A 26169-nucleotide genomic window follows, 5' to 3' on the forward strand; every position below is an offset into this window, starting at 1 on the left:
GATTAAAATTTTCTGCGACAAGAAACTATGGCACAGCTATCGAAAGCTCTGAAAATATGTGTATTTCTCGAAAGTCGAGTGGCATCTTTACCAGCAGGCCTAGCAGTTAAATTCTGTACTTCAAATTGTTGCAAAAATGTTGTTGCTGAGTACTGTGCTGTAAAGTAATCTCATGAAGCTCACTTTAAATATTGTATGCTATACTGACACCTTCAACTTGAAATAAGTTTCATTTTACTGAAACTGTTGTATTATTGCTCGAATGGAAATTAAAGCTGACTCTCTTCAGCCCAAAGACAGAATTTACAACAGTCGCAACAGTGGTCATCACAGTTATATGCAAACAGCAGAAGTGTTAGCGAAAGCACTACATGAAGTCAGACATTCAGCAACTACTTTAGATCTGAATCTATAATTCTCAAGACACTTTCCGGTAGGTGGCGGAGGGCACTTCTGGTAACACTAGCTTCTTCCGTCCTTCCCCTTTCCATTCGCGAATGGTGCGCGGAAGGGCGACTTTCGGAAACGCTCCTCATATTCAGTAACTTCCCTGATTTTCTCTTTACGGGAGGAACTAATATGGTTGTTCGAGACACTTTGGAACATACGCTATCAGAATATCACCAACAGCGACGGACAATGTGTCGTTTGTAATGTTTGCCACAGTATTTTGTTGATCGTCTCCGCAATACTCTCGCGCCGACTAAATGATCTCGTGACGAAACGCGCCGCTCTTCGTTGGATGTTCTTTACATTGTATGTCAGTCCAATTTTATAAGGGTTACAGATTCATAAAAAAATGTGTGATCGTTCCTCCTTGGGTTGCACCAGATGGCTGGCTACTCCTTGGTATTTTACAGCAGTTACTGTTTCGAGTAATTTATCATTCAGTAGTGCAGTCGAACATTAGTCAGTCTCTTCGCCGCTTACCCGGTCCCCAAAATGACGGAACAGGATCCTGGCGTAGTCCTCGAAGTAGTCAGCGATTACAGGATTGGGCCATCCTCCCAGGTCCTGCAGCGGTTGTGGGAGGTCCCAGTGGAACATCGTCACCTGCAGAATAAAAAAAAATTATGTGACCAATCAGTGTTAAAGAGACTACTAACAACACATTGCTTACTGTTTTTAAAATGACATTTTTTCGTCACTTCATTAGAGAAGACTGTTCAAAACGTATTCCATCATTAGATTTGGTACTCAAACGGAGGATGATGGGTATAAAGCGTTAAAGATCTCCAAGTGAATCACCAAGTATACTTGAGGTCAGTCAGAACGAAATGTATCGACCATTCGACTCTCAGTGAGTGTTTATTATATAAATGCGTTGTTGCCACTGAAATCTGGCAACAGTGCCATCATAGTATCAGCGGTATGTTTTCAATGGTGTTGTCTTGTATTTGGGTTTAAAAATCCTTAAAAAATGACTGTCGAAGGCTGTGATCAAAGCCGGCCAGTGTGGCCGAGCGGTTCTAGGCGATTCAGTCTGGAACCGCGCGACCGCTATGGTCGCAGGTTCGAATCCTGCCTCGGGCATGGATGTGTGTGATGTCATTAGGTTAGTTAGGTTTAAGTAGTTCTAAGTTCTAGGGAACTGATGACCTCAGCTGTTAAGTCCCATAGTGCTCAGAGCCATTTGAGCTGTGATCAAATAACGGACAGTTCTCTGCTAACGTCGCTATGGAAAGCATTTGGAAATGGACATTTTATTTTTAGCATGCATGTACCTCGTTCTGTGGTGCGTGAACTGGAGGTGACTGATCCTGAAAAGAGACACAGAAGCAGTACTATCGTATCTGAAATAGGAGCTCGAAACGTTTAGCGCTGGGCAGGAGCATATAGAGGAACTGTGGCCCAAGTTTAGAAAAACAGTTGAGTAACCACTGGATAGATGGCTAGTAGAGTTGTTGATGACGTAATGTAACCTCTATGGTATATGGCCTCTGTAAAGACACGTCTAAGCAAACAGCGTTTACCACGCAACAGGTGTAAAATAAAATCATAATCCTGTAGATAAAGGCGCTAAAGGAGATATATTTGGCTGTCAAACGGGAATTGCTTGAAGCCTTCAATGACTACCGCGGCATAATCTTATCAGAAGAGCTATAAAAAAGCCCAAAAGTTAGAGCCGTATCTATGGCTGTCACCGGAACCAAAGTTTAGTGTTCAGGCATTCACGGAAGCCATACGAACTGAAACTAAGGGTATCAAAGCAAAAGCAGAAAAGCTGAACTCCACTTTCAAATGTTCCTTTACAAAGGAAGAAGGAGCAGTACTGCATAGTTTGCTTATCGCACCATTCCGAAGATGAGCTATCAGATACTAGTGTCAGTAGCGTTGCGAAACAGCTAAAATAGCTGAAGCTGAACAAGACTACGTGTCCCGATAGAATCCCTGACAGAATTTGCTGCTGAGTTAACCATTCTTTTTTGTTAAACCTCAATATACCGTAGTTTCCTATGCACAGTGGTGGCAAGAAAGCACGCCCTCCTACAAGAAGGGTGACAGAAGTGGTCCTCAAGACTGCCATCCCTCATCACTGACATCCATCTACTGCACCAGGGCATATCCTAAGCTCAAACGTGATTAGACATCTCGAACAGGATGACCTTATCCATGTCAAGCAGTACGGATGTTGAGAACATTGGTCGTACCCGTCTCATGATTTTCGCACATATCCTGAAAACCGTGGACAGAGGCAACCAAGCCAATCCAGTACTTCTTCACTCTCGAAAATAATTTGACTCAGTACTATATCAACGCTTGTTCAGGAAACTACGATCGTATAAAAACGAATATACGTTCTTAAAAAATGTATATTTTTTTTAATACCGAAGTCTGTGGTCAGCTTCTTTATAGTTGCGCTGTTAACATTCAGTGAGACTGGGTTCGCACTCCCAGGCATCTCCATAGGGATGTGCGTTATCTTCTATCATTGGTGAGAGTTTTGATTTCTTGATTATGTTCATTAAATTCTCAGTGTTTGTATTCAAGTGTGTCTTTCGGGACTGAAAAATCCATTCGATTTATGTTGGGCATAAATAAACAAATACTGTCTGGATCACTTCTTTTAGTGCTGTCTACCGGTTTCAATGCGGATTATCTTCAGGTCTAGTTGGAGCAGGAAAAAGAGGCAACAACAATAACAATTACAAAAGTGTGACATTAGAAACAATACTATAAGGGATTGCGCTATTAACAACAAAATATTATTAGATTCCACAAGTACCTGGCGCCGCAAAGTGCAGTTTGTCAACTAACGTCAAATACAGGGTGTTTCAAAAAGAATATAAGTGTTACAAAGAATTATGTTGTCAAAGCAATCGATCGCTGCGCCACGGTCGTTCATTGGAGGAAGGAATACATTGCCTGGTTTGTATCCATTGCCGCTACATATCATTTTCTTCTGTTTGCTTAGTTACCGTCACATGTTGCAAAATTACTACTCCGCAGCAGAAATGAAGTGTAATTACGTGATTACAATGATAACACGTTCCAGGATGAGGTACCACACTCATTCTCTCAATGGGTGCAAACTCACATATGTTATGGACAGTGTGTAAACACAGGATGTGTGTGTCACGGAAAGAGTCGTCGCCGCCTTCGTGTGTCTGACGAAAATGTCGCACGAATTCAAACCGCTTTCCAACGCAGTTCCACAAAATCAACTCTTCCTGCCAGTCAGGCGTTACAACTGTCTACAAAAAAAATTTGGCGTGTTTTGAGATGTCGTCTGGTTATGAAGCCGTCCAAGTTACAGCTGATACGAGCTCTATGCCATGACGACAAACACAAACGTGTGGCATTTTCTGGCGACCTTCAGAATGCTATGAGAATGATAACTCTTTCGCACACGGTATCGTGTTCAGTGCTGAAGTGATTTTCCATCTTAGTGGGAACGTAAACAAACACAGCGTTCGAATTTGGGGTCTACAGAAACCACATGCGCACACGGGCGATATCACATTCTTCTATCTCCAGCCTATTCTTCTGTGAAGGAAACACTGTTAACGGTCAGAAGTATCTTGCTATTTTACAAAACAGGTGTTTCCGAGGCTGAACGAGGAATGCCTCATTTTTCAATAAGACGGAGCACCCGTCACTAGAGTCGCCATGTGTGTGAATGTCTGAATGAAACTCTAGCGATCCGCTGGATGGTCATCGAGTAGCCGGTGACTCAGCACTTCTCGGCTGGCCTGCACGCTCACCGCATCTCACTCCCTGTGACTTCTTCCTCTGATGTTTCAGTAAGGACAACGTTTATGCGCCAACACTACCACAGACCCTTGCGGAGTTAAGAACCTTGCTGCTATGACATCAATGACGGTGGACATGCCTACACAAGTATGGGAGGAATTTGAGTATCAGTGTGACATTGTTCGTGTCGCGGGTAGAGAACATATGGAACATATGTAATCTATAAACTTCATAGAGCCGTAAATGTATGTCCCAGATTTCATAGTTATGTGTCTTACGTTCCAAATACGTACATTCGTTTTGAACACACACAGTATAAAGGTTGTGGGCGGTGTAAAAATGTTTGTGTAGTCACGTGACGTGTGCTAATGTCATACGTTACTACATTAAAGGAGCGTCAAAGAGATTCCTCTACCATAAAAAATAAGCAAAGGAAAAAAATTAAAGGAATACAAACGTCACAAAAATGAGATCGACAGGAAGTGCAAAATCGCTAAGTAGGAATGGCTGGAGGATAAATGTAACGATGTAGAAGCATATTTCACTAGGGGTAAAATAGATGCTGCTTGCAGGAAAATTAAAGAGACCTTTGGAGAAAAGAGAATCACCTGTACAAATATCAAGAGCTCAGATGGAAAATCAGTCCTAAGCAAAGAAGGGAAAGCAGAAAGTTGGAAGGATTGTACAGAAGGTCTATACAAGGGTGATGTACTTGAGGGCAATGTTATGGAAATGGAAGAGGACGTAGATGAATATGAAATGTGAGATACGATACTGAGTGAAGAATTTGACGCAGCACTGAAAGACCTAAGTCGAAACAAGGACCCGGGAGTAGACAGCATTTCCTTAGAACTACTGACAGCCTTGGGAGAGCCAGTCCTGAAAAAACTCTACCATCTGGTGAGCAAGATGTATGAGACAGGCGAAATACCCTCAGACTTCGGGGAAGATCAGATTGGATTCCGTAGGAATCTAGAAGCACCCGAGGCAATACTGATTCTGTGACTTATCTTAGAAGACATATCAAGGAAAGGCAAACCTACGTTTCTAGCATTTGCAGACTTAGAGAAAGCTTTTGAAAATGTTGACTGGAATACTCTCTTTGAAATTCTCAAGGTGGCAGGGGTAAAATACAGGGAGCGAAAGGCTATTTACAATTTGTACAATAACCAGTTGAGGGGCATGAAAGGGAAGCAGTGGTTGAGAAGGGAGTGAGAGAGGGCTGTAGCCTATCCCCGATGTTATTCAATCTGTATACCAAACAAGCAGTAAAGGAAACAGAAAAAATTGGAGTAAGAATGAAAATTCAAGGAGAAGAAATAAAAACCTTGAAGTTTGCCGGTGACATTGTAATCCTGTCAGAGACAGCAAAGAATTTGGAAGAACAGTTGAAAGGAATGGACAGTGTCTTGAAAGGGGAATGTAAGATGAACATTATCAAAAGCAAAACGAAGATAATGGAATGTAGTCGAATTAAATGAGGTGATGCTGATGGAATTAGATTAGGAAAGGAGACACTTAAGGTAGTAAAGGAGTTTTGCTATTCGGGGAGCAAAATAACTGATGATGGTCGAAGTAGAGAGGATATAAAATGTAGACTGGCAATGGCAAGAAAAGCGTTTCTGAAGAAGAAAAAATTGTTAACATCCACTATAAATTTAGCTGTCAGGAAGTCGTTTCTGACAGTATTTGTATGGAGTGTAGCCGTGTATGGAAGTGAAACATGGACGGTAAGAAGTTTAGACAGGAAGAGAACAGAAGCTTTTGAAATGTGATGCTACAGAAGAATGCGGAAGATTAGATGGGTCGATCACGTAACTAATGAAGAGGTACTGAATATAAATGAGGAGAAGAGGAATTTGTGACACAACTTGAATAGAAGAAGTGGACGGTTGGTAGGACACGTTCTGAGCCATCAAGGGATGAAGAATTTAGTACTGGAGTGGAGCGTGGAGAGTAAAAATGGAGGATAAAAATCATAGAGGGAGACCAAGAGATGAATACACTTAGCAGATTTAGAAGGACGTAGTTGCAGTAGTTACTCGGAGATGAAGAGGTTTACACAGGATGCACAGGGTAGAGTAGCATGGAGAGCTGCATCAAACCAGTCTCTGGACCGAAGACCACAACAACCACAACCAAAGTTAATAATGAAATCAAGAACTAAAAGACTGTGTGTATGACGCATCATACAAGAGAAAATAAAATACACAGCACAGTGTACATGCTACATTTTCGTTCTTGTTTGCATATTTTAAAAGACAGTTCAGAATTAACGAACATATCTAATCAGCATAGTCTGAGCCTTCCATCTGTTAAAATACATAATAACAATACAAATATACTGAGGACCCTAAGAAGCCGTAGATGAGGGAATCGGTTACAAAAATAGCTGTTGGTTTTTGAGAATACTGTACTATAAATTAGAAAGTCGTTTAATGAGGGTAGTGTGAGGAAAATAATGGAGTGGCCGCCAGAGTGCGCCACCTACCACAACAGTTTGAGTGACGAGGTAAGCAGTAGTATGTTCATTATGCGTGTCACAGGCTGCATCTTGCGGCAGCTACATGTGTCATACGCCGGCCAGATGACAGGCTACACAGACTCATGTTCGTCGAAAGAGGAAGAACACTAGCTATAGCGCACCTGCTGGAAAGAGTCATCGGTAAGCGTTACGTTCTGTTCGTTAAGATTTTTGTCAGATTCTTCTACACTCCTGGAAATTGAAATAAGAACACCGTGAATTCATTGTCCCAGGAAGGGGAAACTTTATTGACACATTCCTGGGGTCAGATACATCACATGATCACACTGACAGAACCAAAGGCACATAGACACAGGCAACAGAGCATGCACAATGTCGGCACTAGTACAGTGTATATCCACCTTTCGCAGCAATGCAGGCTGCTATTCTCCCATGGACACGATCGTAGAGATGCTGGATGTAGTCCTGTGGAACGGCTTGCCATGCCATTTCCACCTGGCGCCTCAGTTGGACCAGCGTTCGTGCTGGACGTGCAGACCGCGTGAGACGACGCTTCATCCAGTCCCAAACATGCTCAATGGGGGACAGATCCGGAGATCTTGCTGGCCAGGGTAGTTGACTTACACCTTCTAGAGCACGTTGGGTGGCACGGGATACATGCGGACGTGCATTGTCCTGTTGGAACAGCAAGTTCCCTTGCCGGTCTAGGAATGGTAGAACGATGGGTTCGATGACGGTTTGGATGTACCGTGCACTATTCAGTGTCCCCTCGACGATCACCAGTGGTGTACGGCCAGTGTAGGAGATCGCTCTCCACACCATGATGCCGGGTGTTGGCCCTGTGTGCCTCGGTCGTATGCAGTCCTGATTGTGGCGCTCACCTGCACGGCACCAAACACGCATACGACCATCATTGGCACCAAGGCAGAAGCGACTCTCATCGCTGAAGACGACACGTCTCCATTCGTCCCTCCATTCACGCCTGTCGCGACACCACTGGAGGCGGGCTGCACGATGTTGGGGCGTGAGCGGAAGACAGCCTAACGGTGTGCGGGACCGTAGCCCAGCTTCATGGAGAATGGTCCTCGCCGATACCCCAGGAGCAACAGTGTCCCTAATTTGCTGGGAAGTGGCGGTGCGGTCCCCTACGGCACTGCGTAGGATCCTACGGTCTTGGCGTGCATCCGTGCGTCGCTGCGGTCCGGTCCCAGGTCGACGGGCACGTGCACCTTCCGTCGACCACTGGCGACAACATCGATGGAGACCTCACGCCCCACGTGTTGAGCATTTCGGCGGTACGTCCACCCGGCCTCCCGCATGCCCACTATACGCTCTCGCTCAAAGTCCGTCAACTGCACATACGGTTCACGTCCACGCTGTCGCGGCATACTATCAGTGTTAAAGACTGCGATGGAGCTCCGTATGCCACGGCAAACTGGCTGACACTGACGGCGGCGGTGCACAAATGCTGCGCAGCTAGCGCCATTCGACGGCCAATACCGCGGTTCCTGGTGTGTCCGCTGTGCCGTGCGTGTGATCATTGCTTGTACAGCCCTCTCGCAGTGTCCGGAGCAAGTATGGTGGGTCTGACGCACCGGTGTCAATGTGTTCTTTTTTCCATTTCCAGGAGTGTATTTTGGTAGTATAAATTTGAAATTCCTGAAGTACGTCGAGGTACCGTCCTTTATTTGCTCTACGCAAGATCTCCCTGTTACTGTCAGTACCAGTGATTTCACGTTTGCGTATGTTGATACAATACAATGCGAAAAATGAGCCCTAGTGCAGTCTCACTTTGTGAAAGCGTACGTCCATCAAAGCGAGTTTTACGTGTTGGATCCTTTGGGCCAGTGCAGTTGTTTGACAGTCATCACACGTTATTTCACAAACACCGGGGTGTTAAGTACTCATTTCAGGGGACAGCTTCAGTCGGTGTGGCGTGTCGTAACGATGAACTGCCCCGTCCGTACGTGTGACGTCAGGCGGCAGCTGTGTACTGCAGTGTTGCCTACAGAGACGGCGCTGTGAGTGTGGGACTGGGTGGTCCAGGCATCTGTAGCGATCTCCATGGCAACAACATGGCGAGCACAAACAACACGGAGCAGACAGTTCTCTGTCTACATGGGCATATATTTTTCTATTTGTGCGGTGCGGTGAAGTTGCAAAGTGTTAAGTATGTAACAAAAAAGTACAGAGTATTAAGAAACCCAATCTATAACGTCATTATTCTGTGTGCCATGCAAATGAATATGAGAAATACAGAGAAGAAGAACATGGGGCAGTAATATCGGAATTAAAGGAACATGCTGATTTGGAGGACTATCAAAGTATTGGAGCGTCTTTCCGTCTGACCTACAGAATAGCTCTTCATATAGTCAAGGAAGTAAGACCGTTTACTGAAGGAGACTTTGGGAAAGAAATGATTGTGGTGGCCGCTGAAGAAATGTTTCCAGATTTGGCAGAAGACTCTGAAAGAGTAAGTTTATCTCCTAAGACTATTATGCAACTTATTCAGGATATGGGTGCAGATGTCCAAGAGGAAGTAGGTGTTGCGGCACTTAAGTTTCTACATTATTCCGTCGCTGTCGTTGAGAGTGGTGACTTATCACATACTGCATAATTAGCTATTTTCATTAGGGCCGACAAGTTGAAAATCACAGGAGAACTGTTGGATTTAGTCCCTTTTAAGGGAAGAGCTGGTGAAACCGCTGGCCTTATATGGAATAAGCTTGTATCTGTCGCAACGGATGGAGCTCCGTCTACAGTAGGAGTCAATGTTGGATTAATAACACGGATGAAAGGAAATACGAAATGTGTTCCTGGTGCAACACGTGATCTCACTGCACTCCACTGCACTCTTAATCAACAGAATCTTCGCGCCAATTACATTAAAGCTATAAATGTTATGGATACCGTGGTACAGGTCACAGATTCCATCCGATCAAGGGGCTCTAAGCGTAGACAGTCTACAGGTTTTCTTGGACGACGTGGCAGTCAGTGTGGTGATCTCCTTTATTGTTGTACTGTGCACTGGTTGAGCAGGGGCAAGGTGTTGAATCGATTCTTTGACCTAAGAGACGAAATAGCATTATTTATAACTAATCAAAATCAGCCTCTTCCTTAGTCGCAAGGAAAAAAAACTAGATTTGTCACTTAGCTTTCTTGCTGATTCAACAGATCACGTGAACGATTTAAATATCTCACTCGAAGACAAGGGCCTCATCGTAACAAGTATGTACAAAGGAATCAAAGGCTTCAATACGGCGTTGGACGTGTGGACTAATCGACTGCTGGCGGGAAACACTGTGCGTTTCCCAGAGTTATCGCACATGCTTAACCCAGATACCAGCCTCTCTGAAGAACATGTGTAAATCGTACAAAATCTTCGTAACCAGTTGGTGTCCAGGTTTCAAGATGTAGACACATTCTCGACTACGTTTCAGATCCTTGCAACTGCGTATTCAGCGGTGATCAACACTATTCATACCAGGTACCAAATGAAAATGTTTACAATACGACGATTTATTGAAGGACAAATATACCCACAAGGACGACTCGGCTGATTCAAACAAGAGTCTTTCCAAAACCATATTTACGAGTTTGTATGCACTTGCTGCACGGATGTTATGTATCTTCGGTTCGAGATACTGTGTACGAGCAATTCTTTTCCGCTATGAAAGTAGCAAATTCCAAATCCCGAAACACCTTGGATCACAACCTAACATGCAGTCTTCTATTGGAAATATCCCAAACATTACGTCCTAACATTGATAAACTAGCTAAAGAAGAACGAAACAGAAATGTCTGAAAATGTTCAAGTGACTGTTCTACAGGGACCCAGCGAGGTTGTGCAGTGGTCAGCACACTGGACGCACATTCGGGAGGTCGATGGTTCATATCCGCGTCCGGCCATGCAGATTCAGGTTTCCCATGCTTTCCGTAAATCGCTCGAATCAAATGGGGGGATGGTTCCTTTGAAAAGGGCACGGCCGATTTTCTTCTTCATCCTTCCGTAATCCGCGCTTCTGCTACGTCTCTGATGACTTCGCTGTCGACGAGACGCTAAACTGTAATCTCCCTCCCTCCCTCCCTCCCTCCCTCCCTCCCTCCCTCCCTCCCTCCCTCCCTCCCTCCCTCCCTCCCTCCCTCCGTTCTATACAGCTCCCTTCTAAATTTTAGCAAAAATGGTGTTACGTTCTGTTCTATTTACGTTATAAGACGGTCCTTCACGCAAAACTATAATTTTTACACAGTGTGATTCAGCTGCCCGTACCAATCTCGTTTTATGCAACCTTTAAATTTATATCTGTCCCGAAAACATCTGTCCGTCTGGTTTGCTCAGCAGACAAAAACAGAAATCTTGATATTTACCGCCTCACCATAATAGGAAGCCGTAATGTCATAAAACAACGAAAATCATGAGTGAGCTCTCTGGAGAATATAAAGCTAAAACGCTGGCGAGACAATAAGTTGATACTCTGGCCGCGTTGAAACCAATAGAAAATACTCTAATCTGAGCCATCTGTGCTATACTGAACTGTAGCGTACTTGAAAGAACTGATCGGGCGTTGTGAAGAGGTCATGCGTTTGAGGTACGTCGTTCGAATCCGAGGCGAGTATTGACTAGAAGAAGGGATCGGTTGGTAGGACATGTTCTGAGGCATCAAGGGATCACCAACTTAGTATTGGAGGGCAGCGTGGAGGGTAAAAATCGTAGAGGGAGACCAAGAGATGAGTACACTAAGCAGATTCAGAAGGATGTAGGTTGCAGTAGGTACTGGGAGATGAAGAAGCTTGCGCAGGATAGAGTTGCATGGAGAGCTGCATCAAACCAGTCTCAGGACTGAAGACCACGCCAACAACAACATACAAATTGTGTGTGGATCCAAGGAGGGCCTATTTGTGAGCAGGTCGGACAAATATTGAACAGAGATAAGGGGGAAAAACTGCACTAATAATATTTTTCTTATCATCAAATGTTCTAAGTGATGACCGTTTTAGTTAATGCACATCTGGGACCGCTGCCGAACCGAATACCTGCTAGGTGTGTTCAGAATCGTTTTCAAGATGAGCTTACTAGTCCTTAGTACAATACAGAAAGCGAGCAAGGGAATATCGACAATATGACGACTTCACACATTTGTTGGACTGCATCATAACAGTTTCGGGACGGGCAACTGAATTTTCTTACAGCATACATCCGAAATGCAATTGTGTGACCATTACGAAATTGAAACAACCAGCATTAAAGTGGCGATATGCAAAACGTCAGTTGTCAATACCAGATCTGTTTGGTGTCTTTCCTAAATTACTGCTTCCCGCACACCTCTGTTCTTGCAGCAGCGGCAGCAGCAGTACAGGGTGTTACAAAAAGGTACGGCCAAACTTTCAGGAAACATTCCTCACACACAAAGAAAGGAAATATGTTATGTGGACCTGTGTCCGGAAACGCTTACTTTCCATGTTAGAGCTCATTTTATTACTTCTCTTCAAATCACATTAATCATGGAATGGAAACACACAGCAACAGAACGTACCAGCGTGACTTCAAACACTTTGTTACAGCAAATGTTCAAAATGTTCTCCGTTAGCGAGGATACATGCATCCACCCTCCATCGCATGGAATCCCTGATGCGGTGATGCAGCCCTGGAGAATGGCGTATTGTATCACAGCCGTCCACAATACGAGCACAGAGAGTCTCTACATTTGGTACCCGGGTTGCGTAGACAAGAGCTTTCAAATGCCCCCATAAATGAAAGTCGAGAGGGTTGAGGTCAGGAGAGCGTGGAGGCCACGGAATTGGTCCGCCTCTACCAATCCATCGGTCACCGAATCTGTTGTTGGGAAGCGTACGAACACTTCGACTGAAATGTGCAGGAGTTCTATCGTGCATGAAGCACATAGTGTCGTACTTGTAAAGGCACATGTTCTAGCAACACAGGTAGAGTATCCCGTATGAAATCATGATAACGTGCTCCATTGAGCGTAGGTGGAAGACCATGGGGCCCAATGAAGACATCACGAACAATACCTGCCCAAACGTTCACAGAAAATCTTTGTTGATGACGTGATTGCACAACTGCGTGCTGATTCTCGTCAGCCCATACATGTTGATTGTGAAAATTTACAATTTGATCACGTTGTACAGTACATAGTGACGAAACTAAAATAAGCTCCAACATGGAAATTAAGCGTTTCCGGACACATGTTCACATATTTTCTTTATTTGTGTGTGAGGAATGTTTCCTGAAAGTTTGGCCGTACCTTTTTGTAACACCCTGTATACAGGGCGGTGACGTCACATGCCTAACTCCTCTTCGTTGGCAGCGTGACGGCTGGGTGTCCTCTCCTGGCTTACTCCTTCCCTGTGAAATGTTATGACGGGCCCTGTATCCCAACGTACGTTCAGTTGTAAATGCAACTTTTACATTAGACTTACGTAGGGACTGAGCCGTAGTTGTGTCCGGCTCTTCGAAAAGCGCGCCAGGCGGAGTGCTTTCGCTTCGCGTCTAGTGTTTGCGGTGGCGCTTTCGGTTTGTCGCGCTGTTTGGATCGCTACCGCCCTCTGGCGGGAGGTGGAGCAAGTGTTCGGCCCTCTGGCGGGAGGTGGAGCAAGTGTTCGGTCGCGAGACGATCGAGAGTACGTATGGGGGCGGTGACCGAGAGAGGTGGTGGCGCGAGCGGGGCCCTGCTGTCGGGGGTCGTCAGCTGCTCGCCACGTGCTTTGGCCGACCTCTCGGCTGTCAGGGGCTGAGTCTGCCTTACCCGCGTGTACGTGGCTGGCTTATGAAGCTTAGCCGTGGTGCAGGAGGTCAGCGCGTGGGACCGTATGTCATCTTATCGGCCGTTGAAACCACTGGCAGCGGTTGGCTGTGACGAGCATTTGGAAGTGCAACGTGTTCCCGGCGCTGTGTTGGAGTGCGAGAAGTTGAGTACTGCTTTTATGTAACAGAGTTGGTTATATATATTTTACAAGTTCTAGTCAAGGTTTTGTTGGGGTCTTCCCACCAGTTTCGTTTGCCTGTCCCCTGTCCGCGGGAATGTGGTAATTGCTTCTCGGTCGAGCCGTTTCATTCACACCTCGACTGGGTAGTTTAGGGTCGGTGTCGCGTGTCTCTGTGGTTCGGAGTCTGTGCAGCCACCGCCCTTGCTACATCTTCTGGTTTTGGGTAACTCGGGGACGTGGTCGCTTGTAATGCAAGTTTTGGGGCTGATCTGCAGTCGCACTGTAGACCACCAATAACTACTCCGCCTATTGTGATTTGGGCCCCTTCACACGTGTCACTCCCTCACCGAGCTGAGGAAAATGTTTTTGGGAAGTGCCTTTAATGTGAAGGTTTGTGTGCTGGCTTTTTCACATTTATCTTGTAACAACTGACAGGCGTAATATAAGTTATTTAACTGGCGAGAGACAATTATTTTAGCTTTAGTACAAACTAGCTACTTAAAGGTGTTTTTTTTTTAAGGAAATGTTCTCTTATGGATATAACAAGTTTAAAATCTTATTTTTGGGAAGTTGTTAACGTCATACCTTGCGATATCCTTTACATCGAGAAAATTTGCCAGCTATTTAAGAGTTTTTTTTAATTGTCGTTATATATATATATATATATATATATATATATATATATATAAAATCAAGTTAAAATCTTACTATTGGGAAGTTGTTAACGTCGTACCTGGCAATCTCCTTTTCATAAAGAAAATTTGTCAGCTATTCGAAATTGTTTTGTTTTAAATGCCAGACTTAAAAATTTATTATTGAGAAAGGCTTTCAAAATAAAAGGATAACCTTAGCAGTGTGTGTTATTTTAGCAGCACCTCCTGGCCCCTACTTACACGATAACGTTTTCGGAATAACACGTGTACTTGAGTTGTTGTTTGTGAACCGCCCTAATTGACGGTTCAGGGACCTTCTGATTTTATCAGACATCGTGCCATGCTACGCGATTCTGACAAAATTACACTGCTTCCCTAGTTCAGGTTCGTGTTGACTACGCTTTAATTTATTGTACATGCACGTAACCACAGCACTGCTGCGTCCAGTTGTTTCCGCAATCTGTTTCAAAGTCTCGATTTCCTTATCTACCTTTTGTCTTGCGCCAAAAACAGTCGTATTACTTCGTACACAACGGTAAGAAGAGGTGGCCTACAAACTGGTGCAACATTTGTCATCATAGGCAAACTGGGCAGGAGCAGAAATGGTTAGCGAACATATAAATAAGGTAAAAAGGAAGTTTTAGTTAATATGTGGTTTTCTCCAAGTGTTGCAAAGAAACTTTCGAAAGAATAAACAGCAATAGGTCCAGCTACTACAAGAAACAAACTTAAGACCATCGTGCAGGGTCGGCCGCCACTACTGATACGCGAGGGAAGTGTCAAGGGCTCAGGCTGAGGACCGCCACTGAGGCCCGGCCGTGCAGCTGCCGCTGGCCACCCATTGTCGCGGGCGCGCGTCACTGGGTCCACAGGGTCCCTGCGCGACCCCTGTCGGAGTCTGCCGCAAATGTGCGCTAACTGCGAGACGCCGGTGGGGTTCGTATCGATCTGTGATACCACATCATTCTACACCACTCTTCCTTAAAACGCTTTGGATGTCATGACTTTGCATGGATTGTAGTCGCTTTTCTAAAGGTGCAGAATTTCTGTTTGCCATCAGATTTGAAAATAATTAAGTCAAGATAATCAAGGATATTATCGTTATCTACATGCACATGTACATGGTTACTCTGCAATTCACACCTAAGTGCCTGGCAAGATATTCGTGTCAATAGTGTGGTGTTCCAACATGTTCTAGAGAGTGGAGGGTCTTCGTGAAACGCAAGCAGGCTGAATGTACGTAAAATATCATTCAGAGCCATATAAGAATACGTTATCAGTTTCATTTTTCAAATTAAAATGTGGCACAGTTTCTCCTTTCATAAAATTATGGAGCGCAATAAGCGCTGTATGTTAAAACGATGAGTAATAAACTCAAAGTTGATTTCACATACAACTTCTCATAACCTAAGTCTGTTTTTCAACATAGTTACGTTACGAATCTGTAGTATTACCACCCTGATGATAATTTGTAATTGAGTATGTGGGTAACCATCTACCGTTATTTTAGTAATATATAAAATAAAAAAATATTGCGAATTTTGCTGTGTTTTAGTAGTCCAAGTGGTTTAAACTTTGCATTGTTTAAACTTCTAAAAAATGTGATGCACAACAGGAAGTCATGAAAATATATGTTCACCGAGACAATGGTTCTACACAGAAAAAATGGAAACATCGTCTTTGAGACCGTTCCATAGTAATTATGTACCTGTTAACGTCCATAGTACTTAAGGGTTTAAGCATTCCGTAAGTCAAACGGGCCCTAAGTCACAATCTAACGACAGTAGTGGCAGACTTCACATCACTTTTGTTCCAGGAAAATTCTGTTTTTACGTATGTATATATCGCCACTCTTAATTTCTTAAAGAACTTCTTTTTGTTTCGAAATAAACGCTTTATTTCATTATTTGTCAATTAGCTAATTTTGGCCCCTTGGGCGTTGTATAGCTCCAAGGTGGTTAAAAATAAAATTTTCCTACTTGAGAGGACATCGCATCAAAAACGAGTGATCGAAGGATAATGAAGCTTTGTGGAAACATTTGTACGGAGATATGGAAGAGAAATAACGAATAAACCATTGAAAAAATAATTTTAATTTCTACGTGAGAGGCTAACACTTGTTAATTGCTTACCAGGTTTACGTTCCAGGTTTCAAACGTAGCTTAATGTGACGACCATATGCGTCCTCGACAGCCTCCTTTATGCTCATCTTCAGCTTACAACGTCTCGTTCATAAAGCCTGTCGGCCAGGTAACCCCACACCTAACAATCACGTGGGTTCTAATCTGGCAATCTGCGTGGCCACGCAGTTTGGAACGATCGGCCAATGAGTCTGTTTTCTCCAGACGTGTTACGGAGTAGCCGAGTGACGTCACCAGCAGTGTCAGGTGGGGCTCCGCCGTGCGTCAGAACAGATGAGTCCACTGCAGCTCGCGGTAGCCGCGCGGTCTGAGCGTCTCGTCACGGAGGTTCGAGTCCTCCCTCGGCCATATGTGTGTGTCTCGTCCTCAGCGTAAGTTAGTTAGATTAAGTAGTAGTGTGTAAGCTTAGGAACCGATGACCTCAGCAGTTTGGTCCCATAAGACTTTACCACACATTTCCAATTTCCTCTCCCTTAGAGCAGGGATCACTTGTTGGCGAAACAGACCACAGTAGCGTGTGTCGTGCACGCTGCATGTACTTGGTCTTTGGGCTCAGAGTTCCTCAAAGAAAAATGGACCAATCGTGAACTGTGCCGTGAAACCACACCACACAGTGGCGCGTCCACTACGGAGGAGAACTTCATGCACGTTCGTTGCCGGCGACGAACTCCAAATGCGACAGTTGTGAGTGTTCGCTACCCCATTACGTGTGCTGTGTGCTTCATCCCTGCACGAAATGTTTCAAGGCCACATGTCGCTAAAATTAAACCCTTGCAAGAAATGTAAGAGCGAAGACTACCCGAACGTCTGCGTCACGTGGCAAAAGTTCTTGAGTAATGTGTAAGACATTTCCAGGGGCAGATCACAATCTGTTGGTTATGACCTGTAGATTAAAACTGAAGAAACTGCAAAAAGATGGGAATTTAAGGAGATGGGACCTGGATAAACTGAAAGAACCAGAGGTTGTACAGAGTTTCAGGGAGAGCAACAGGGAACAATTGACAGGAATGGGGGAAAGAAATACAGTAGAAGAAGAATGGGTTGCTTTGAGGGATGAAGTAGTGAAGGCAGCAGAGGATCAAATAGGTAAAAAGATGAGGGCTAGTAGAAATCCTTGGGTAACAGAAGAAATATTGAATTTAATTGATGAAAGGAGAAAATATAAAAATGCAGTAAATGAAGTAGGCAAAAAGGAATACAAACGTCTCAAAAATGATATCGACAGGAAGTGCAAAATGGCTAAGCAGGGATGGCTAGAGGACAAATGTAAGGATGTGGAGGCCTATCTCACTAGGGGTAAGATAGATACTGCCTACAGGAAAATTAAAGAGACCTTTGGAGAGAAGAGAACCACTTGCATGAACATCAAGAGCTCAGATGGAAACCCAGTTCTAAGCAAAGAAGGGAAAGCAGAAAGGTGGAAGGAGTATATAGAGGGTCTATACAAGGGCGATGTACTTGAGGGCAATATTATGGAAATGGAAGAGGGTGTAGAGGAAGATGAAATGGGAGATAAGATACTGCGTGAAGAGTTTGACAGAGCATTGAAAGACCTGAGTCGAAACAAGACCCCCGGAGTAGACAACATTCCATTGGAACTACTGACGGCCTTGGGAGAGCCAGTCCAGACAAAACTCTACCATCTGGTGAGCAAGATGTATGAAACAGGCGAAATACCCTCAGACTTCAAGAAGAATATAATACTCCCAATCCCAAAGACAGCAGGTGTTGACAGATGTGAGAATTACCGAACAATCAGTTTAATAAGTCACAGCTGCAAAATACTAACGCGAATTCTTTACAGACGAATGGAAAAACTAGTAGAAGCCGACCTCGGGGAAGATCAGTTTGGATTCCGGAGAAATACTGGAACACGAGAGGCAATACTGACCTTACGACTTATCTTAGAAGAAAGATTAAGGAAAGGCAAACCTACGTTTCTAGCATTTGTAGACTTAGAGAAAGCTTTTGACAATGTTGACTGGAATACTCTCTTTCAAATTCTAAAGGTGGCAGGGGTAAAATACAGGGAGCGAAAGGCTATTTACAATTTGTACAGAAACCAGATGGCAGTTATAAGAGTCGAGGGACATGAAAGGGAAGCAGTGGTTGGGAAGGGAGTAAGACAGGGTTGTAGCCTCTCCCCGATGTTATTCAATCTGTATATTGAGCAAGCAGTAAAGGAAACAAAAGAAAAATTCGGAGTAGGTATTAAAATTCATGGCGAAGAAATAAAAACTTTAAGGTTCGCCGATGACATTGTAATTCTGTCGGAGACAGCAAAGGACTTGGAAGAGCAGTTGAACGGAATGGATGGTGTCTTGAAGGGAGGATATAAGATGAATATCACCAAAGCAAAACGAGGATAATGGAATGTAGTCGAATTAAGTCGGGTGATGCTGAGGGAATTAGATTAGGAAATGAGACACTTAAAGTAGTAAAGGGGTTTTGCTATTTGGGGAGCAAAATAACTGATGATGGTCGAAGTAGAGAGGATATAAAATGTAGACTGGCAATGGCAAGGAAAGCGTTTCTGAAGAAGAGAAATTTGTTAACATCGAATATAGATTTAAGTGTCAGGAAGTCATTTCTGAAAGTATTTGTATGGAGTGTAGCTATGTATGGAAGTCAAACATGGACGGTAAATAGTTTGGACAAGAAGAGAATAGAAGCTTTCGAAATGTGGTGCTACAGAAGAATGCTGAAGATTAGATGGGTAGATCACATAACTAATGAGGAGGTACTGAATAGGATTGGGGAGAAGAGGAGTTTGTGGCACAACTTGACCAGAAGAAGGGATCGGTTGGTAGGACATATTCTGAGGCATCAAGGGATCACCAATTTAGTATTGGAGGGCAGCGTGGAGGGTAAAAATCGTAGGGGGAGACCAAGAGATGAATACACTAAGCAGATTCAGAAGGATGTAGGTTGCAGTAAGTACTCGGAGATGAAGAAGCTTGCACAGGATAGAGTAGCATGGAGAGCTGCATCAAACCAGTCTCAGGACTGAAGACCACAACAACAACAATGTGGAGTCTGTACAGATACCATTTCAGAATATTGTTTGCACCACTTTTCGAACGGTGGGCCACGGAATGTTCACGTGTCGCGACACAGTTCGTGCGCTGCTTGAATATCGCACGTTGCGTCCAGAATTCTCAACCACGGCAACAGCAGCACTTTCGAACAGTTTGTGGCGCAGAAGCAATTCGCAAATCGCCAGTTAATTCGAACTTCCGAATCACGTTCTTCAACCCTGCTGCGGAAAGAGCACCTCTCGGTATTGTCTTAATGCAGCAGCGCTATTACTGTTGTTTCGATACAACTGTTATGGAATTGGTGGCTTTACACAAAAATGGTTTGCATCACACTTAACAAACACGATGCGGAAAGTTCTGCTGAATAAATTAGACAATTAAATTAGACAATCTTGGAAAAGTAGAAAATTTTAGTGACTTTGGAGAAATCACAAAGGGTCTCCCACAGCATTCAGTTACGGATCCATTCATTTTCCTTATACAGGGTGTTACAAAAAGGTACGGCCAAACTTTCAGGAAACATTCCTCATACACAAATAAAGAAAAGATGTTATGTGGACATGTGTCCGCAAACGCTTAATTTCCGTGTTAGAGCTCATTTTAGTTTCGTCAGTATGTTCTTCCACCTACGCTCAATGGAGCACGTTATCATGATTTCATACGGGATACTCTACCTGTGTTGCTAGAACATGTGCCTTTACAAGTACGACACAACATGTGGTCCATCCACGATGGAGCTCCTGGACATTTCAGTCGAAGTGTTCGTACGCTTCTCAACAACAGATTCGGTGACTGATGGATTGGCAGAGGCGGACCAATTCCGTGGCCTCCACGCTCTCCTGACCTCAACCCTCTTGACTTTCATTTATGGGGGCATTTCAAAGCTCTTGTCTACGCAACCCCGGTACCAGATGTAGAGACACTTCGTGCTCGTATTGTGGACGGCTGTGATACAATACGCCATTCTCCAGGACTGCATCAGCGCATCAGGGATTCCATGCGACGGAGGGTGGATGCATGTATCCTCGCTAACGGAGAACATTTTGAACATTTCCTGTAACAAAGTGTTTGAAGTCACGCTGGTACGTTCTGTTGCTGTGTGTTTCCATTCCATGATTAATGTGATTTGAAGAGAAGTAATAAAATGAGCTCTAACATGGAAAGTAAGCGTTTCTGGACACACAACCACATAACATATTCCCTTTCTTTGTGTGTGAGGAGTGTTTCCTGAAAGTTTGGCCGTACCTTTTTGTAACACCCTGTATATGTGAATAGTCTTCCACTTAACATTCAACAAGCGAAACTAGCAGTTTTGGCACGTCATTCTATTAATATAGTTAACTCCATGAGAGAGAAAGCAAGAAAAGAGACTGTTAATGACATTTTACAAAGAATTATTCAGTGTTTTTCTGAAAATAAATCATCCCTGTAATTTGAAGAGACACAGCATATTCACTTCTGTCCGTTTCAGTCCGACCAACAATTGATGCAGCACATGAACAAGAGTCAGTAAGTAGAGCGAAATGCGTCAGATTTTTGGGTGTTTGTTTTTATGAAAACCTGAAATGGAAGAAGCATTATTGCTGCGTGTATCAATCAGTTCTGAACTACTTTTGTTCTTCATGTAATTGCTTGTCTTGGTAACAAATGAAGCAACCTCCTGACAAAATGGGTCAGATGGCTCTGAGCATTACGAGACTTCACATCTGAGGTCATTAGTCCCCTAGAACTTAGAACTACTTAAATCTAACTAACCTAAGGACATGACACACATCCATGCCCGAGGCAGGATTCGAACCTGCGACCGTAGCGGTCGCGCGCTTCCAGACTGAAGTGCCTAGAACCGCTCGTCCACAACGGCAGGCCAACCTCCTGACACATTTTGCATATTTCTACTCAGTAAAGACGTAAGGAATATTTTTTGGGGTAACACACAATTTAGAAAGAAAGTATTAATTCCGGAAAAGCGAGCAGTAAGAATAATACGTGGTGATGACGTCCACTTGTCATCTACGTATTTCTTCAAGAAGTTGGAAATCTTAACTGCACCATCAAAATACTTATATTCGCTAATGAAATTCGTCATAAATAATCCATCATAATTTGATAAGCGAAGTGATGTCCAATTCTACGACACTGAAGGAAAATTTCAGTGGTCCAGAAAGGAGCATGACGCAACAAAAATTTGTGATTTTCACAATAGCAGAAGATGTTTGACAGGTAGCACTGCGGTAGCACACTGGACTCGCATTCGGGAGGACGACGGTTCAGTCCCGCGTCCGGCCATCCTGATTTAGGTTTTCCGTGATTTCCCTAAATCGCTCCAGGCAAATGCTGGGATGGTTCCTTTCAAAGGGCACGGCCGACTTCCTTCCCCATCCTTCCCTAATCCGATAAGACCGATTACCTCGTTGTTTCGTCTCTTCCCCCAAAAACAACCCAACCAACCCCAAGATAGCACTGCGCTGCAAGTGTTGAATGTAACACAAAATCGTTTCTCCTGGTCAGCTCCTCCTGTTTTATGGGCGAATTTCTATTTAAAAACTGACAGCCAGCAAAAAAAGAAAAAATAAACATCTAGTTTTTAAGTGTAGAGGCATGAGTAGGAATAAAAAGCAATGCGTTAATAACGTTAACACAAGTCATGTGCACATATCATGTAAACTGACTCATACACGTCATTTCGACAAAAGAATCGTTCAGAAGGCCTATGGAACATGTAACTAACGCATGCTAACTGTCTGCAGCTGTATCGCACACTGATGCTCGCGTTTCAACCCTACGTCACCGTATCCGTACGGGCGCCTGACGGCAAGTCGTGACACTAACAGTATTGACAACGAAAATTCTGCAGCGCAGTGCGAGCATAAGTCGTACAAATTTGGGTACCTACACGGCAAATAGTTTTCCGTCTACACTGGCCTCAGTACCGAAATTATAGCTATCATGTACATCACAATTAATACTCTTAATGCCTACAGCACGTCATACTCCATACGTTAGTGTTGAAGGCAGGAGGAGAGGGGGTTTGGGTGGGGGAGGGTGGAAGCGACCTCTGATGGCGTTCCTAGTAGAGGCTGAGACGCGTGCTGACTTAATGTCAGCCGCCGCCCACGCCATGCGTGTTTTCACTCTGACCTCCTTTAACGTGTCACGTATGCTAGCACTGTGATAAAACAGCTTTACATGTGCACTTCGACGCATCTGTCACAGTTCTGCCGAAACTCTTAATAGGGCGGCCACTGCACCCTCCTTGTCCCCCGACACTGATGTGTGCAATACGACACCCTGTAGGTGACACACCTTGATAATATCCAAGGGGGCGAACTCAGCTATTTGCCAAACAATGAAATAAAGGACAACAAGAATCTGAAGTCCGTGTGTACTTTTTCACCATTGTCCCCAAAAAATACACTACTGGCCACTAAACTGCTACACCACGAAGATGACGTGCTACAGACGCGAAATTTAACCGACAGGAAGATGATGCTGTGATATGCAAATGATTAGCTTTTCAGTGCATTCACACAAGGTTGGCGCCGGTGGCGACACCTACAACGTGCTGACATGAGGAAAGTTTCCAACCGATTTCTCATGCACAAACAGCAGTTGACTCGCGTTGCCTGGTGAAACGTTGTTGTGATACCTCGTGGAAAGAGGAGAAATGCGTACCATGACGTTTCCAACTTTGATAAAGGTCGGATTGTAGCCTATCGCGATTGCGGTTTATCGTATCGCGACATTGCTGCTCGTGTTGGTCGAGATCCGATGACTGTTAGCAGAATATGGAATCGGTGGGTTCAGGAGGGCAATACGGAACGCCGTGCTGGATCCCAACGGCCTCGTATCACTAGCAGTCGAGATGACAGCCATCTTATACGCACAGCTGTAACGGATCGTGCAGTCACGTGTCTATCCCTCAGTCAGCAGATGGGGAAGTTTGCAACAACCATCTGCACGAACAGTTCGACGACGTTTGCAGCAGCATAGACTATCAGCTCGCAGACCGTGGCTGTGGTTACCCTTGACGCTGCATCACAGACAGGAGCACCTTCGATAGTGTACTCAACGACGAACTTGGGTGCACAAATGGCAAAACGTCATTTTTTCGGATAAATCCAGGTTCTGCTTACAGCATCACGATGGTCGCATCCGTGTTTGGACACATCGCGGTGAACGCACATTGGAAGCGTGTATTCGTCATCGCCATACTGGCATATCACCCGGCGTGATGGTATGGGGTGCCATTGGTTACACGTCTCGGTCACCTCTTGTTCGCATTGACGGCACTTTGAACGGTGGACGTTACATTTCAGATGTGTTACGACCCGTGGCTCTACCCTTCATTCGATCCCTGCGAAACCCTACATTTGAGCAGGATAATGCACGACCGTATGTTGCAGGTCCTGTACGGGCCTTTCTGGATACAGAAAATGTTCGACTGCTGCCCTGGCCAGCACATTCTACAGATCTCTCACCAAGTGAAAACGTCTGGTCAATGGTGGCCGAGCAACTGGCTTGTCGCTATACGCCAGTCACTACTCTTGATGAACTGTGGTATCGTGTTGAAGCTGCATGGGCAGCTGTACCTGTACACGCCATCCAAGCTCTGTTTGACTCAATGCCCAGGCGTATCAACGCCGTTATAACGGCCAGAAGTGATTGTTCTGGGTACTGAATTCTCAGGATCTATCCACCCAAACTGCGTGAAAATGTAATCACATGTCAGTTCTAGTATAATATATTTGTCCAATGAATACCGGTTTATCATCTGCATTTCTTCTTGGTGTAGCAATTTTAATGGCCAGTAGTGTATTTTAGAAAGAGATAAAAATAGTGTATCGAGTCGCTAGTTAGGCCTACTGTTCTAATATGGATATGTGTATTTGTAAGCATAAATACTGTATCTGACCAATCGAGGGAGCTTGCGGAGGAGCATAATTCTGAGAAGGTAGGGACGACATGTGGAGGGTGGGAGGGAGGGAGGGAGGGAGAGCTGTCTGGCTGTCTCGCTGCCTGTCTGGCTGGCTCTATCGATTGCATCCCCTGGTCTTCAGGGAATGGCGGGACGCTCGCTTTGTTCTCTGTAATGTAACGTAGGAGCGCACGCGGAAGGGACGGTGCACCGTAGTGGCAGCGAAAACTTGTCAGCGAGTGACTTTATTAACCCAGAGGTGTCAAAAATCAACTGTCGCATGTTGTGCCTTTTCCAGTACCTCTTCAAACACAAAAGTTGTAAAAGAACAAAAACAAAATTAAAAATCCTTAAGAAAAAGATATCATTGTTTTGGCAGTTAAGTGGTTGGGAGCCTCATCCAAGAAAAGATAATACGAAACGGGAAGACCACTTTTAAAACGCATCAGGATTTGTTGAGCGCGCAAAAGAATACGCCTTCTTATGCGAATTAAACAGAAATCAGTAGACCTCTACTGACGAATTTACGGACTGGTGAGAAGGTTTTCTGCGCTGTGGATTCGATAACTCAAGAGTGTGCGCGTTTCCAATACATATGTATGACTGAGTTCCGCCTGTTTTAGAAAACTAACCTTCCCACTTTAGTTTTAGATCATCGCAAACCAAAGACTTATTATTTCAGCGTTTAGCCAGGCATTCGCCAACCAGCCCCACAATAACTCCTGAAGACAAATCTCAATATAAAATTCAAGATAGTTCTTTAACAAAATGCTTACATCTAAAACTCACTCGAAACTCTCATAAAAATGCTTTTATATCTTCAAACAATGGAAAATCCAGGATGGAATGTATCAATATTATGATAGATAGTTGCTAATTCGTTTATATTTTCAGATTTTCAATGAAACAAGGAGGTACTGAAGACGGTCCCAATGTGCTGATGTACGTCTGGGCCACAAAAATGAGGTAAAAGGTATTTATGTTTCCTAAACGGAGGTGGAACACAGCTCTAGAATAAATTCTGAAAGTAACGTTCAAACTGCTTAATGATGTGATGAGTTCTGTCTTAGATATATCGATGTCAGTGTAAGGACTGCGAAAATTATCACCGAACTTGTACCCAGTAGACACATAATTTAATTCGCGTACGAGGGAGGACACGTCCGAAGAAACATTGGCTCGTTCTTTTTAACAGCAGAGGCACTGAAACATGGTATTTATACGCCGATACCAGATATTTTCAATTAAAATGGCCTCTCCTGAACGGAAATCACGTAATGCGTGTCCGAGTACAGGCTGTGTGACGCTGGAACGGCGACATACGGAAGTTCGGGCCTGGCCGTCACTCGTGCACGGACAGTAAAGCGGGAAATGCGGGTTCGAGTCCCGGTCGGCACAAATTTTCACTGTCATTATTTCCTTATACAGATGACGGTTGGTCGTATTCGCAACTGCGAATTCATGTATTCCATAACGACTGTAGCCGCTGCAGTGGCTGCTCCTTTGGCCATGCATGCGTGCCTGCACCATTCTTCTTAACAACACTGGAAATACAATATCATATCCATTCCTAATGTTTCTGTAAATGGTTTTTGAAGTTATGTCAAAGAGGTGACTAATAATTTCCGATACCTCACAGATTTCCGCTGTTGTTGTTGTTGTTGAAGATCCGTTTTACTCCTTGAAGATTCCACGGCGCTTAACAAAACGCAGTTGCTGAACTTTATCATTACTGTGGTGTCACCGCCAGACACCAAACTTGCTAGGTGGTAGCCTTTAAATCGGCCGCGGTCTGTTA

The 26169-nt window shown here is 44.2% G+C and overlaps 1 protein-coding gene across 4 annotated transcripts in view; it reads right to left on the bottom strand.

Annotated features, from left to right (window-relative positions):
• LOC126101629 (myrosinase 1-like) overlaps window positions 1-26169 on the bottom strand; it is a 521409-nt gene that overhangs the window by 93234 nt on the left and 402006 nt on the right. For all 4 annotated transcript variants that reach the window (XM_049912315.1, XM_049912313.1, XM_049912312.1 and 1 more), the window contains exon 5: window positions 931-1053. In XM_049912315.1, the coding sequence (XP_049768272.1) occupies window positions 931-1053 (123 nt within the window). The remainder of the gene's footprint in view (window positions 1-930; window positions 1054-26169) is intronic.

The sequence above is a fragment of the Schistocerca cancellata genome, chromosome 9 (assembly GCF_023864275.1).
Source record: "Schistocerca cancellata isolate TAMUIC-IGC-003103 chromosome 9, iqSchCanc2.1, whole genome shotgun sequence".
In the NCBI taxonomy this organism is placed as follows: Eukaryota; Metazoa; Arthropoda; class Insecta; order Orthoptera; family Acrididae; genus Schistocerca; species Schistocerca cancellata.